Raw genomic sequence first — 11043 nt, 5'->3', positions numbered from 1 at the left:
AAGAAAACGCATGTGAGGTCTGAGGTAAAAATGTCGTTTCCGCCCAGATAAACTTTTAAAAATAATTATTTTTCAAACGTTTTATTTTAACTTGTTATTTAAAATGTTTTAAATGCAATGTTAAAATGATGTTAATGATAAAATCATGTTTTTCTTTTCTTTTTTTTTTGTCGTGTAATCGGCTATTGTTTTCAGTGTCGACTAGTAGGAGCTGTACCGTTTAGTCGACTAGACCCGCACATCCCTACTGTGTAAACTGAAAAAGTAACTGTAAACTGACATTATTTAAGTATGTTTTCCTGCTCTCTAGTAACATTTTTTATGCTTAATTAATGCAAGGTAGAGTATAATCTGAAACTTTTATAATTCTTTGCCTCAAAAACTATTCAACAGTTATTTTTATATTTTATATATTTATAGAAAAGAGGAAAGTTTTGGAGTCCATTTCAACTTCATTCGTTTCGTTTTTTCAAATGATCAGATTCGTTTATGCTTCAGTACACATAAGAGCTGAATTTTTACTCAGAAACTGAAAGTAAATTTTTACAAACAAATACAAATAAACGGCAAGCAACACATTGAATTAAAATTGAAATTTTGAAGTAGAAAAACAGAAATATAATTTTTTTTCTCCAAATATGTTTATTTTATTTACAGCGTAGTTTGAAAGTGTCACCTATTCATTATGTCATTTGCAAAGCTTCATGGGTGTGGATGGTTGCTGTTGAACTCTGAACACTTATTCTTCAGGTTTCTAGAGAACTATATATGATTGCTGAACAATCTTATGCTTTCTATTACTCAGTACAGTATGTTTCTCCGACCATTAGATCTTAACCACACCCCTTTCTCATTCCTGGTGTCACTTTTACTTCCTTCTCATCGCCTCTTGTTCTAAGTGCCACTTGCTTCTACAGTTAAACCCTGTTTCTATCAGAGCCATAACCTTGAATGGATAGTAAACGTCGGCCGTTAAATGTCAAGAGTAGCATCACAAGGTCAAAAGCAGAGCTCATGGACTGACTCCTGAAACAAGTGTCAGAAAATCAGCAAACTAACAAGAAGACACAGAAAATAGATTGTAGTGTTGACTGAGTAAATAAGGAACAACCAGTTATTTTCCACACGTGATCTCTGACCCTCCAATGACCTCTGCAGGATCCTTAAGTAATGAAGCATCCCTTAAAAGGCTAAATGGATGTGTCATCAGCCTCAATGCAAAACACGAGAATCCTATTACAGCCGTGGTGGGAGGATAAAAGACAAAGGCATCCACTCCCGTCCTCTAGCAGCACTAACGAAAGAAAACACTGATTAAACAGAGATGAGACCATATCCACAACATAACAGTCACAACAGCAGTCAATGACACCTCTCTGGATCCAAGGACAGAGAGCGCTGGGTTGAGGTGAAAAGTCGAAGACCTGAGCAGCAGCTTCAGGATGGCAAAGTAAAACTGGCATACAATTGATATTTTAAGATTAATAAAGATACAAAGGTTATGACATACTTGCTTTTATCGTTTCTTAAAACGAATGATAAACACTTTGGTTGCCTCGTATGTTGGAAGGACTCGACAGCAGCTTTTGCTCATGATACAGCATCTTGTTACATCACATTGCACTTTAAGTATAATGAATAACTTGTAATAAAATACAAGTTTTGTGTGTGTGTGTATATAGTTGTTAAGCAGATGTGTTATATGTACAACAGTCAGCAGATTTTCCTCCTCTCTGACACAATGAGGGACATTCCTATTTCCATTGCAAACTACACAGTGCTAGTCATTTCGTTAATCTGAATTTAACCTTTCATTTCTGTTTTAGACAGCTGCACTATATAATTATTAGTTTTTAAATTTCAATTTAGTTTTGTAGTGTCACTAAATGACTATTTTTCTACTTTCAGTTTAATGTTTTATACATATATATATAATTTATTTTTTTACAGTATATTTAGTTTCTATTTCAGTTTTAGCATTTTAGGGCTTCCAAAGTTAATGTGTAAACTAATATTATTTAACACCAAGTACAGCATTACACCAAGGCAGCTTACTGAAGGGGATATATATATATATATATATATATATATACAGTGCATCAAAAACTATTCTAAGGTCATTTTTGTATTTTAGATATTTATTTTAAAAAACAGGTTAGTTTTGGAGTCATAAAAATCTAGCCTAATTTCGGTTTTCACAATTATTAATTTTGGTTTATTATAATAACAGTGATAGACTACATATGAGGGCTTATGTGTGCACTACACACAGTACATACTATATGTCATATTCTTTACATTAGAATGTACACTGCGGTCCAGACTATATGCATATAAATAATATTTCATATAACACATTTCATTGTCTTACACTACAATGACACTAAATCTGTTGCATTTTGAAACCGGATTATTTCAGCAATATCTGAAATGGAGTCAAACCGGTGACTATTACTAATAGGTTAGGTCTAGTACGTTAGTTGCACAGCCATCAGTCTATTTGTGCAGTAACAGTTACATTCATTTCCTGAGAAAGCAAGTGCTTTCAGTTTTGCTTTTGAAGAGAAATCCACCCTCAGGACCCGCGCCTCCCGCCCTTTAGGTGTAATTCACACTCTTATCTGCTCGTAATCCGTTATTACCGACATAAACACACATATTCTACTCAGAGGAATAGAGATGAAGATGTACCTGTCGTTTCTCCTCACACACACTCGGCCTACCGACCTGACTGACAACGATTCAACCGTTAACGGCCTGAAGGATGAAACCACTTTCATTCCTCGTTCTCTTTCCCTCATTTTCCTTTCACTCACAGGTTCACCGGTATACAACAGCACACCGGGCCGGGCGGTGGGTCTCTGCTCACCTTGTAGGAGTCAGTAGCTAACAAGATGTTGAAGTCCACGGCTCTTGTGTGCTGCTCCATCTTCCCCTTGACGCGCTGCTGCTGCCTGTCAGTCTGTTGTTCGCTCTCCGCCGCGCGGACTCTCAACCAACCCCCGTCGCTAAGGAGGGAGGATGACGGATTCACAGTGGGCGGGACCGAGTGGGGTGGGCTGGCCAATCAGTGGATAACGTGACGTATACGTCATTGCAGGGGGCAGGCAGAGTGCTTTCGGGAAAGTCAAACGATGAAACAGAAAGTTCTAAGAGAGAAATGTAATAAATTAGAAAGTCCTTAATTTTATGTTTTGCTTTACTATTTTTTAAAGAATATATATTGGATATTTATTTCATTTTTTAAAGTTTTGTTTTCTTATTTAACCCCTTTATTTTGCATTTTATTTACAAAGGGTGCCATATAAATTCTTCCTGTAATGCAAGTTATGAGAATATAGTGAAAAGACATTTATTTGACATATGTTTTTAAATTACTCCTCTTCTTTTTGGTTTTGATTGTATTTGAGGGCCGTTCTTAGCTGACGCTGACGTGGGGCCCGGTGCGAGAATATTTTGAAAAGACATTTATTTGACATATGTTTTGAAATTACTCCTCTTCTTTTTGTTTTTTGATTGTACTTGAGGTCCGTCCTTAGCTGACGTGGGGCCCGGTGCGAGGTAGGGAGCGGGGGCCCCCTTCGGTCCCCCCTCAAGCGCGGGGCCCGGTGTGGACGCACCAGTTGCACCCCCCCAAGGACGGCCCTGTATATATCCTCCTGGGACCCAGGCATAGACTTCTCTGTAGAGGACATTATATTTTAGTGAATTTCTCTAAAACCATACGGAGAAGTTTTAAGTGGATGTCCTTTACAGAGCACATTCAGGATTTTTTACGGATATCAAATGTTTGGAGGTTTGATCATAAACACTCCCTCCTTGGTCTTTAAATATAACTGATATTGACAAAATGATCAAATTTAGTACTCTTAGGGGAAATATGATAATGTCTTGCAATTATCGTTTAAATCTGGCTAATTTTCAAATTGTTTGTCATAAATAAACATCTCAGAAAAACGTTATGGGGTTTCAAATGGGAATATGGCTTTTTGTTGCGAAACAGGCCATAACTTTCATACATGTCCTCTGTAGAGGACACCAGGACAAACGGCATGTTAATCAGGCATTTTGGGGAAACACAACAAGTCAATAGAAAGAAATTATAGATCAATATTCCGATGAAATATGAGATATTCTAATGAAAATGTTGCCAATTATTACTCCCATTATTACACTTCTTTTTTCATTATGGTTTGCCCCAAGAACACATTAATATGCAAATTAGATGCAATATATAAATACATTTTATAGAATGGGAATACCAATTTATGGACATTTTACGAACATATTCCATAATATATCAAATCATTCTGTTACATCTTTCATAACATAGTTGGGCAATCTTTGTGCAAAGTTTGATTAAAAATAGCCTGAAACCTAAAAACTGATTGGTGAATGAAAAAATAAAACATTGTTTTTGCCTATACATGCCTTTTCATGTCTATTTATTTTTTTAATAACTTAGTCCTGGCGTCCTCTACAAAGGGCATAGAATAAAATATGAATAAAATATAATTTAAAAAAAAAATTTTTTTTCCTCCATTTGTTTCTTATGCTCCAACCAATGTAATGACTGCTGCTGACCCTATGCAATTTCATTTTAAGTTGTGTTTTAGTTACTTTAATGTATGCCTTTAATGGGAAGGTCTGACCAATCTCTGGTTGAGCTGACAATGACGTCAAGACAGGGCCCACCGCCTCAAACTCAGCCAATCACAGGGCTGTTGTAGCCGCTCTCTGATTGGCTGTGGGAAAGGCTATGTAAGTGACGTCTGTTCTACAGATCAGTGACTGCAGTTACATATAACGAACAGAGGAGGAGCCAGAGGGGCCATTAAGCTTTCTGATCTAGGAAAATACCCATTGACCTTAGTAATAAATTAGCAGTCTGCTGATTTTGTTGGTTAGTTGATTCTGTCATTCGGTGCAATAGCAAGGAAATGCATATTATATGAAGTGTCATGCAATGCTTATATGGCTAAATAGTTGCCCAGCCAACTTTTTCAGCCGACTGGACGGCCAGAGGCTTTAAAGCAGCCGCAATAAACTCCAGGGGAAAAGCGACTGGATTTAGCTACCTTTATTTTAATTGAATAAATAAATAAATAATATTAGTATATATTAATATAATATTAATCTGAATTAATATTAATCTAATTCATATTAATATATTATATTATAATATAATAAATATATTTGGCCAAAGACAACACCACAATTGCTGACACTATACCATAATCTGCAATACTTGGCATTACTATCATCGAAATAATATGAGGATAACCTAACCTAACCCTAACCCGTATGTGTAGATGAGATGTCAAAATAATAAATCTAAATTATAAATGTGAGCCTCTAACACACCACCAGAGGACACCATTGCACAAGTAATATAGTGAAATATTGACACTGGGCAAATGAAATGTATAAATGGACTTTAATTAGATCTTAAGTATTTGCTTGCATCAGTTTTTGTGTTGTTGATATGTAAACAACTAAATTAAAACAAAAAACCTCCCTTATAAAATTAACAATATCCTTTAGCAATTTGTCTAATAAGAAATAAATTATAAAAATAAAAATAGACAGATAATGTTGAGGGGTTGTTAATGCAAATCCAATCCAAATATCGCGTCAATGCATAATATAAATGAATAATATAAGGTCAGGGCAAAGCATATAAACAGTGCTTCAATACTTGAGTGAATGATCTGGAAAATACCTAATTTAAAATTCATAAAAAAACCTTTGCATTTTAAATCCGTATCATTATAATATCTAAAATCCGTATTATCTATGCAAAACATATTTGCATTAAAAAAATACCCGGTATTCTTCAGTGTAGAGAGTGACTCGATGTGTCAGACCAATGGGAGCAGCAGCTGAACCCGTGTGCGTGTGATGATCAGATGGTGAGAGGAGAGGAAACGCGCTTCTGTGACTGTCTGATCGCGTTTCTTTTGGAGTAATAACTGCTGAAATAAGAGCGTTTTTACTTTCATGTGGTCTGTACTGAATTTCTCTGCATCCATGCATAAGGATTCACCCGACCGCCTTCAGGGTCATTGGCTCTGCGTTTGCTGAACGGTGAGTTTGACTATTTTTCCGCTCTTTTACGGCAACCTTCCGGCAAAACCGTTACTTCTGATCTGTCAGTGTTATACTTAGTTTGTCTTATTAATTTGTGTAACAGTGACGTTGCATCACAGATAAATTACTTGTGTTAAAAAACACTTTTCAGAGTGTTATTATTTTAAGAAACTTCCGCATTTGCTGTGTGTTTCTACAACATGGAAATGTTTCTTTCACAGTTTCCGCTTGCAAACTGGTCAAGTGTAGGAAACAAATTGATTGCAGTGACATTCGGTTTGCGACTTTTCTGCTTTTTTAAAAAAGATTGTTGTTGTTGTTTGAAGTGCTAAGCACATGTGTGCTTCCTGCTTTGGTGACTTCCTTTGCATAAAGTGAACGTTAACTCATATTAGATAGTGTGTTAGATAATGTAACCCTGTAACCAATAGAATATATCTGGAAATGTCTCAATAAATAAAAAGCGATATTTGGTTTGCGCATTCCTCTAGAAGCACATGTACACCTGCTATACAGTTATTTTAAAAGCTGGTGTTCATGGAGTCCCATGCAATTATGATTTTTTTCAGGTCTAATCATTAAAGGGGAAAAAGAAGAAAAAAAAAAATATATATATAGCCTATATTCACTCATTCATTGCCAAATATTAAGGATGGGGGTGGGGGTAATAGTTCGAATAAAAATAGTTCATTGTCAAAATATTGTAATGGTGGTCTATGGTGGATTTTCATATATGTGCATGAAAAAAGCAGCCCTAGTCCTTTGTGTAAAAAGAAAACTCTTTCTTTTTCTAATTTAGCATTGGTTATGGAACACCAAGCCAGTGATGATGAACCACCAGTAGTTCGTAGAGAGGAAAATAAGAGGAGAAGAAGAAAGATGAAAGCATTTACTTCTACCTCAGCTGTATTGACGGATCAAATAGCTGTAGAGTTTGTACTTCCCACCACCAACAAAAACAGCAAGAACCCAGACACTTTGCACTTGGATGTTACTGGCAATTGGACGATAGAGCAGGTGAAGGTTCAGATCTGGCACAGAGCGGTAACCACTAAGTTGTGCCCTGAATTTTACCAAAAATACTCTCCGGACCATTGCATGCTGCTCTACCAGAAGAAAGGCAACTGGTATGAGATCTACGACAAGCAGCAGGTATTCCAAACCCTTGACTGTATCAGATATTGGAAAGCATTGAGAAAAGAGGTTGGGAAGATTCACCTGGTTGTTAGACAGCAGCCTACTGAGGATTCGCTTCAATACCAGCGATTTCTGAACCACCTAATTGGATATGATGTTACAGATGTCAGCAACGTCCATGACGACGAACTGGAGTTCACGCGAAGAAAGCTACTGAGCCCTCGGAAAATTGAGCTGTCTGATCGAGATCCCAAACTTTACTCAATGGATCCCTGGATAACCACAAAGCCTCTCCCTGAATACCTGCTGAGCAAAATAAGTAACAATCACATCCTGGTAGTGATACACAAGGACACAACAAGCCAGACTATTAAGGTGTCTATAGATGACACACCTGTCCAGGTTCTTCAGAGCTTCTTCACCAAGATCACTAAAAAGCGAGCAATTTTAGGCATATCAGAAGACGTCAGCGAATCCGATTTTGTCTTGAGGGTTTGTGGAAGAGAGGAATACCTATATGGCAACTATGCCATCAAAGATTTCCACTGGATCAGACAGTGTCTTAAAAATGGTGAAGAGATCCATCTGGTTTTAGAGCGTCCTCCAGACCCAGAACAAGACGTGGTCCAAAAAGAGGACTGGTCTCAGGTCGATGACTGCACCGGTGTCGCTGGTACTCATGAACAACTGACCATCACTGAGAAAGACCACGAGAAGGTGTTTACCATCTCCCTTTGGGACTGCAATCGTAAATTCAGGGTGAAGATCTTGGGGATTGACATACCAGTGCTGCCACGCAATTCCGAGTTGATCGTGTTTGTCGAGGCCAGTATTTTCCACGGACAACAGCTGCTGGCCCAAGAAAGGACAACTTCCAAACCCTTCACAGAAGAGGTGCTCTGGAACACCTGGTTGGAGTTCAACATAAAGATCAAGGACTTACCCAAAGGTGCCCGACTTAGCCTGCAGGTGTCGTGTGGAAAAGCGCAGACTCAAACGTCCAAGGAAAACGAATGCAAAAACAAGAGCCGCTTGCTATACTATGTCAACCTGCTAATGGTGGACCACCGCTCCCTGCTCAGGCAGGGCGAGTTCATCTTGCACATGTGGAAGATGCCTGAGAAGAGTGAAGACAACAGCAGCGTTAACGCCGACAAACTTACGTCCGCAACCAACCCGGACAAGAACAGCTCCATGGCTGTTGCCATTCTCCTGGACAAGTACTGCTACCCTGTGGCTCTTCCCAAGAGCAAGGATTCTCCGGACTCGGAAATGGAAGGGGAGCGAGGGCAAAGAGAGATGCCCAACCATCTGCGCAAACAGTTTGAGCAGATTATTGCTACCGACCCTTTGCATCCGCTCAGCTCTGAAGATAAAGAATTGCTTTGGCACTTCCGGCAGGAGTGCATGAAGGATCCCAAAGCCTATCCGAAGTTTCTTTCCTCGGTTAAGTGGGGCAAACAAGAGGCTGTTGCGATAACGCACTGTCTCCTGGAGAGGAGCACCATATGGGACCGAAGCTCGCTTGATGTGGGTTTGGCTTTACAGTTACTGGACTGCCACTTCTCTGATGAAAATGTGCGCACTATGGCCGTCCGGAAGTTGGAGACTCTGGAAGATGACGATGTCCTGCGGTACCTCCTGCAGCTTGTTCAGGTGAGGCTCGGGTATTCAAAACGCACTGTGGTTGGTTTTGCATATCTTCTCAGACATAACAACTCAACATTTACAAAGAATCTTCAGCTGGCTATTAAAATTTGCATGCAAAGTAAATATTTACATGAAATGAGCCGCACCATGCAATGTGACGTTCTCAAAGAATCTTAATTTTTGTTGCTGCTTATTTGTTTTGTAGGCTGTAAAATTTGAACCGTACCATGACAGCGCACTCGCCAGGTTTCTTCTCAAGCGTGCGCTTGGAGTAAGTCAGAACCTCATGCGTCTACAACCAGTTTTTATGTTTTTAAAGTGTTTTTGGTTCAACTCTTGTGACTCCTTCACAGAGCATGCGGATCGGCCATTTCTTGTTCTGGTTCCTGCGTAGCGAAATCGCTCAATCCATGCACTATCAGCAGAGGTATGCCGTAATACTTGAAGCTTACCTCCGTGGCTGTGGTGAAGCCATGCTGCAGGACTTCAGGAAGCAAGTGGAGATGACCGAGGCCTTGCAAAAAGTCACTCGTGAGATTAAGCAAATGTCTGCTGAAAAGTATGATGTGTCAGCACAAGGTGACAACAACAGCCAGTATTTGTCCCTAGCATATGGCAATAGGCCAATGCAGTACATATCTAATGTTGTGGGAACACTGTAGTTGTTTTTCAGCTGCGTCAGAAACTGGAAGGTCTGCAGACGTCAGGGTTGCCGGACAGCTTTAAAGTGCCTTACGACCCAGGCCTACGGGCAGGGGCGCTTGTGGTACGTAAAATCATACCATTTCTTCCATTTTAGTTGCTACTAAGCTACAGTGCTTCTAAGTTCTACATGTGCTAATTGGCCCCATTGAGTTCCACTGTGTCTTACTGGGATGAGTGGAAATTAATCACTGTGGTAATCAACATTTTGCCACAAGTGTTGTCAGCAGAGCATAACTTGAATCCTGAATATTCCTTTAACATCCTCTAAAAGAATCCTCTTTAAGACACCGTTTTTTAATTAATAGTCCTGGCTAATGCACCCATTAATTATTGTACCATATTATTAATTGTAGATTGAACAATGCAAAGTGATGGCATCCAAGAAGAAACCCTTGTGGCTGCAGTTCAAACGAGCCGACCCCACCACCTTGTCAAGTGACACAATTGGAATCATCTTTAAAGACGGGGATGACCTTCGTCAGGATATGCTGATATTACAAGTAGACATCATTTAAATGCATGCTAGTAGTCATGACCAACATTATCAGTGCTGTCTTTCAAATAGGCCATTTTTTCCTCTCAGATTTTACTGATAATGGAGTCTATTTGGGAGCTGGAGTCCTTGGATCTTTCCTTGTTACCATATGGATGTATTTCCACTGGAAATAAAATTGGTAATTGTGGTTGATGTGTTTTTTAAAGTTATTAAACAACAGCAATTAAAAATGTAAATGCACACCACACTGCTATGAGTCAAATATCATAACGTATTGAATTCCTGATGCTCCTCTTCTAGGAATGATTGAAATAGTGAAAGATGCCACTACTATTGCTAACATTCAGCAAAGTACTGTCGGGAACACCGGAGCTTTTAAAGATGAGATCCTCAGCCAGTGGCTTTGTGAAAAGTGTGTGAATGAGGACAAGGTATGTTATTTCCATTTATACTGTTGAATGTGCTGAAGAGGAAGGAAACCTCTCACTTCCTGGTGCATTAGTGTCTTTGTTTGAGGGCGTTTGCCTTTGTGGAGACCAAACACAGCACCTACACGTCATTGTGCTATTTTTAAACAGTCTCTCTTGACTTTTGTACCATCGTCTGCGGGTTTGGTCAAGCTCATCTTCTGATAAGGGGGTTAGGTCATACGTCAGACGTTTGCTTGATGCAAATGTGAAAAAGGTCAGGCATTGGTGATATGTCATATTTGTGAATTTTTCCATTCCACACCGCCTCTTCAGCACCAGCAGGCTGTTGAACGCTTTGTGTTCTCTTGTGGAGGGTATTGCGTGGCAACTTATGTCCTGGGCATCGGTGATCGTCACAATGACAACATAATGATTACAGAGACGGGTAATTATTGTTATTACTGGAACCTCTGCTGCCTCTACTGCTGTTAAAGGAATATTCCAGGTCCTGTGCAAGTTAAGTTCAGTCGACAGCATTTGGGACTGTTGATTACC

The 11043-nt window shown here is 39.1% G+C and overlaps 2 protein-coding genes across 2 annotated transcripts in view; one reads left to right on the top strand and one right to left on the bottom strand.

Annotated features, from left to right (window-relative positions):
* The window catches only part of LOC107718548 (nicotinamide phosphoribosyltransferase-like), an 18635-nt gene extending 15608 nt beyond the window's left edge, over positions 1-3027 (bottom strand). Inside the window, exon 1 of the mRNA XM_016525662.1 lies at positions 2870-3027. Coding sequence (XP_016381148.1) covers positions 2870-2929 — 60 coding nt within the window. The 5' untranslated portion in view covers positions 2930-3027. The remainder of the gene's footprint in view (positions 1-2869) is intronic.
* Positions 3028-5887: 2860 nt separating this feature from the next.
* The window catches only part of LOC107718546 (phosphatidylinositol 4,5-bisphosphate 3-kinase catalytic subunit gamma isoform-like), a 7350-nt gene continuing 2194 nt past the window's right edge, over positions 5888-11043 (top strand). The window contains exons 1-9 of the mRNA XM_016525661.1: positions 5888-6087; positions 6890-8883; positions 9083-9148; positions 9231-9456; positions 9540-9643; positions 9936-10082; positions 10166-10256; positions 10379-10509; positions 10822-10933. Of these exons, the coding sequence (XP_016381147.1) occupies positions 6898-8883; positions 9083-9148; positions 9231-9456; positions 9540-9643; positions 9936-10082; positions 10166-10256; positions 10379-10509; positions 10822-10933 (2863 nt within the window). The 5' untranslated portion in view covers positions 5888-6087; positions 6890-6897. The remainder of the gene's footprint in view (positions 6088-6889; positions 8884-9082; positions 9149-9230; positions 9457-9539; positions 9644-9935; positions 10083-10165; positions 10257-10378; positions 10510-10821; positions 10934-11043) is intronic.

The sequence above is a fragment of the Sinocyclocheilus rhinocerous genome, unplaced genomic scaffold (genome assembly GCF_001515625.1).
Source record: "Sinocyclocheilus rhinocerous isolate Xijiao unplaced genomic scaffold, SAMN03320098_v1.1 scaffold423, whole genome shotgun sequence".
Lineage (NCBI taxonomy): Eukaryota > Metazoa > Chordata > Actinopteri > Cypriniformes > Cyprinidae > Sinocyclocheilus > Sinocyclocheilus rhinocerous.
This window is presented reverse-complemented; position numbering and strand designations above follow the sequence as displayed.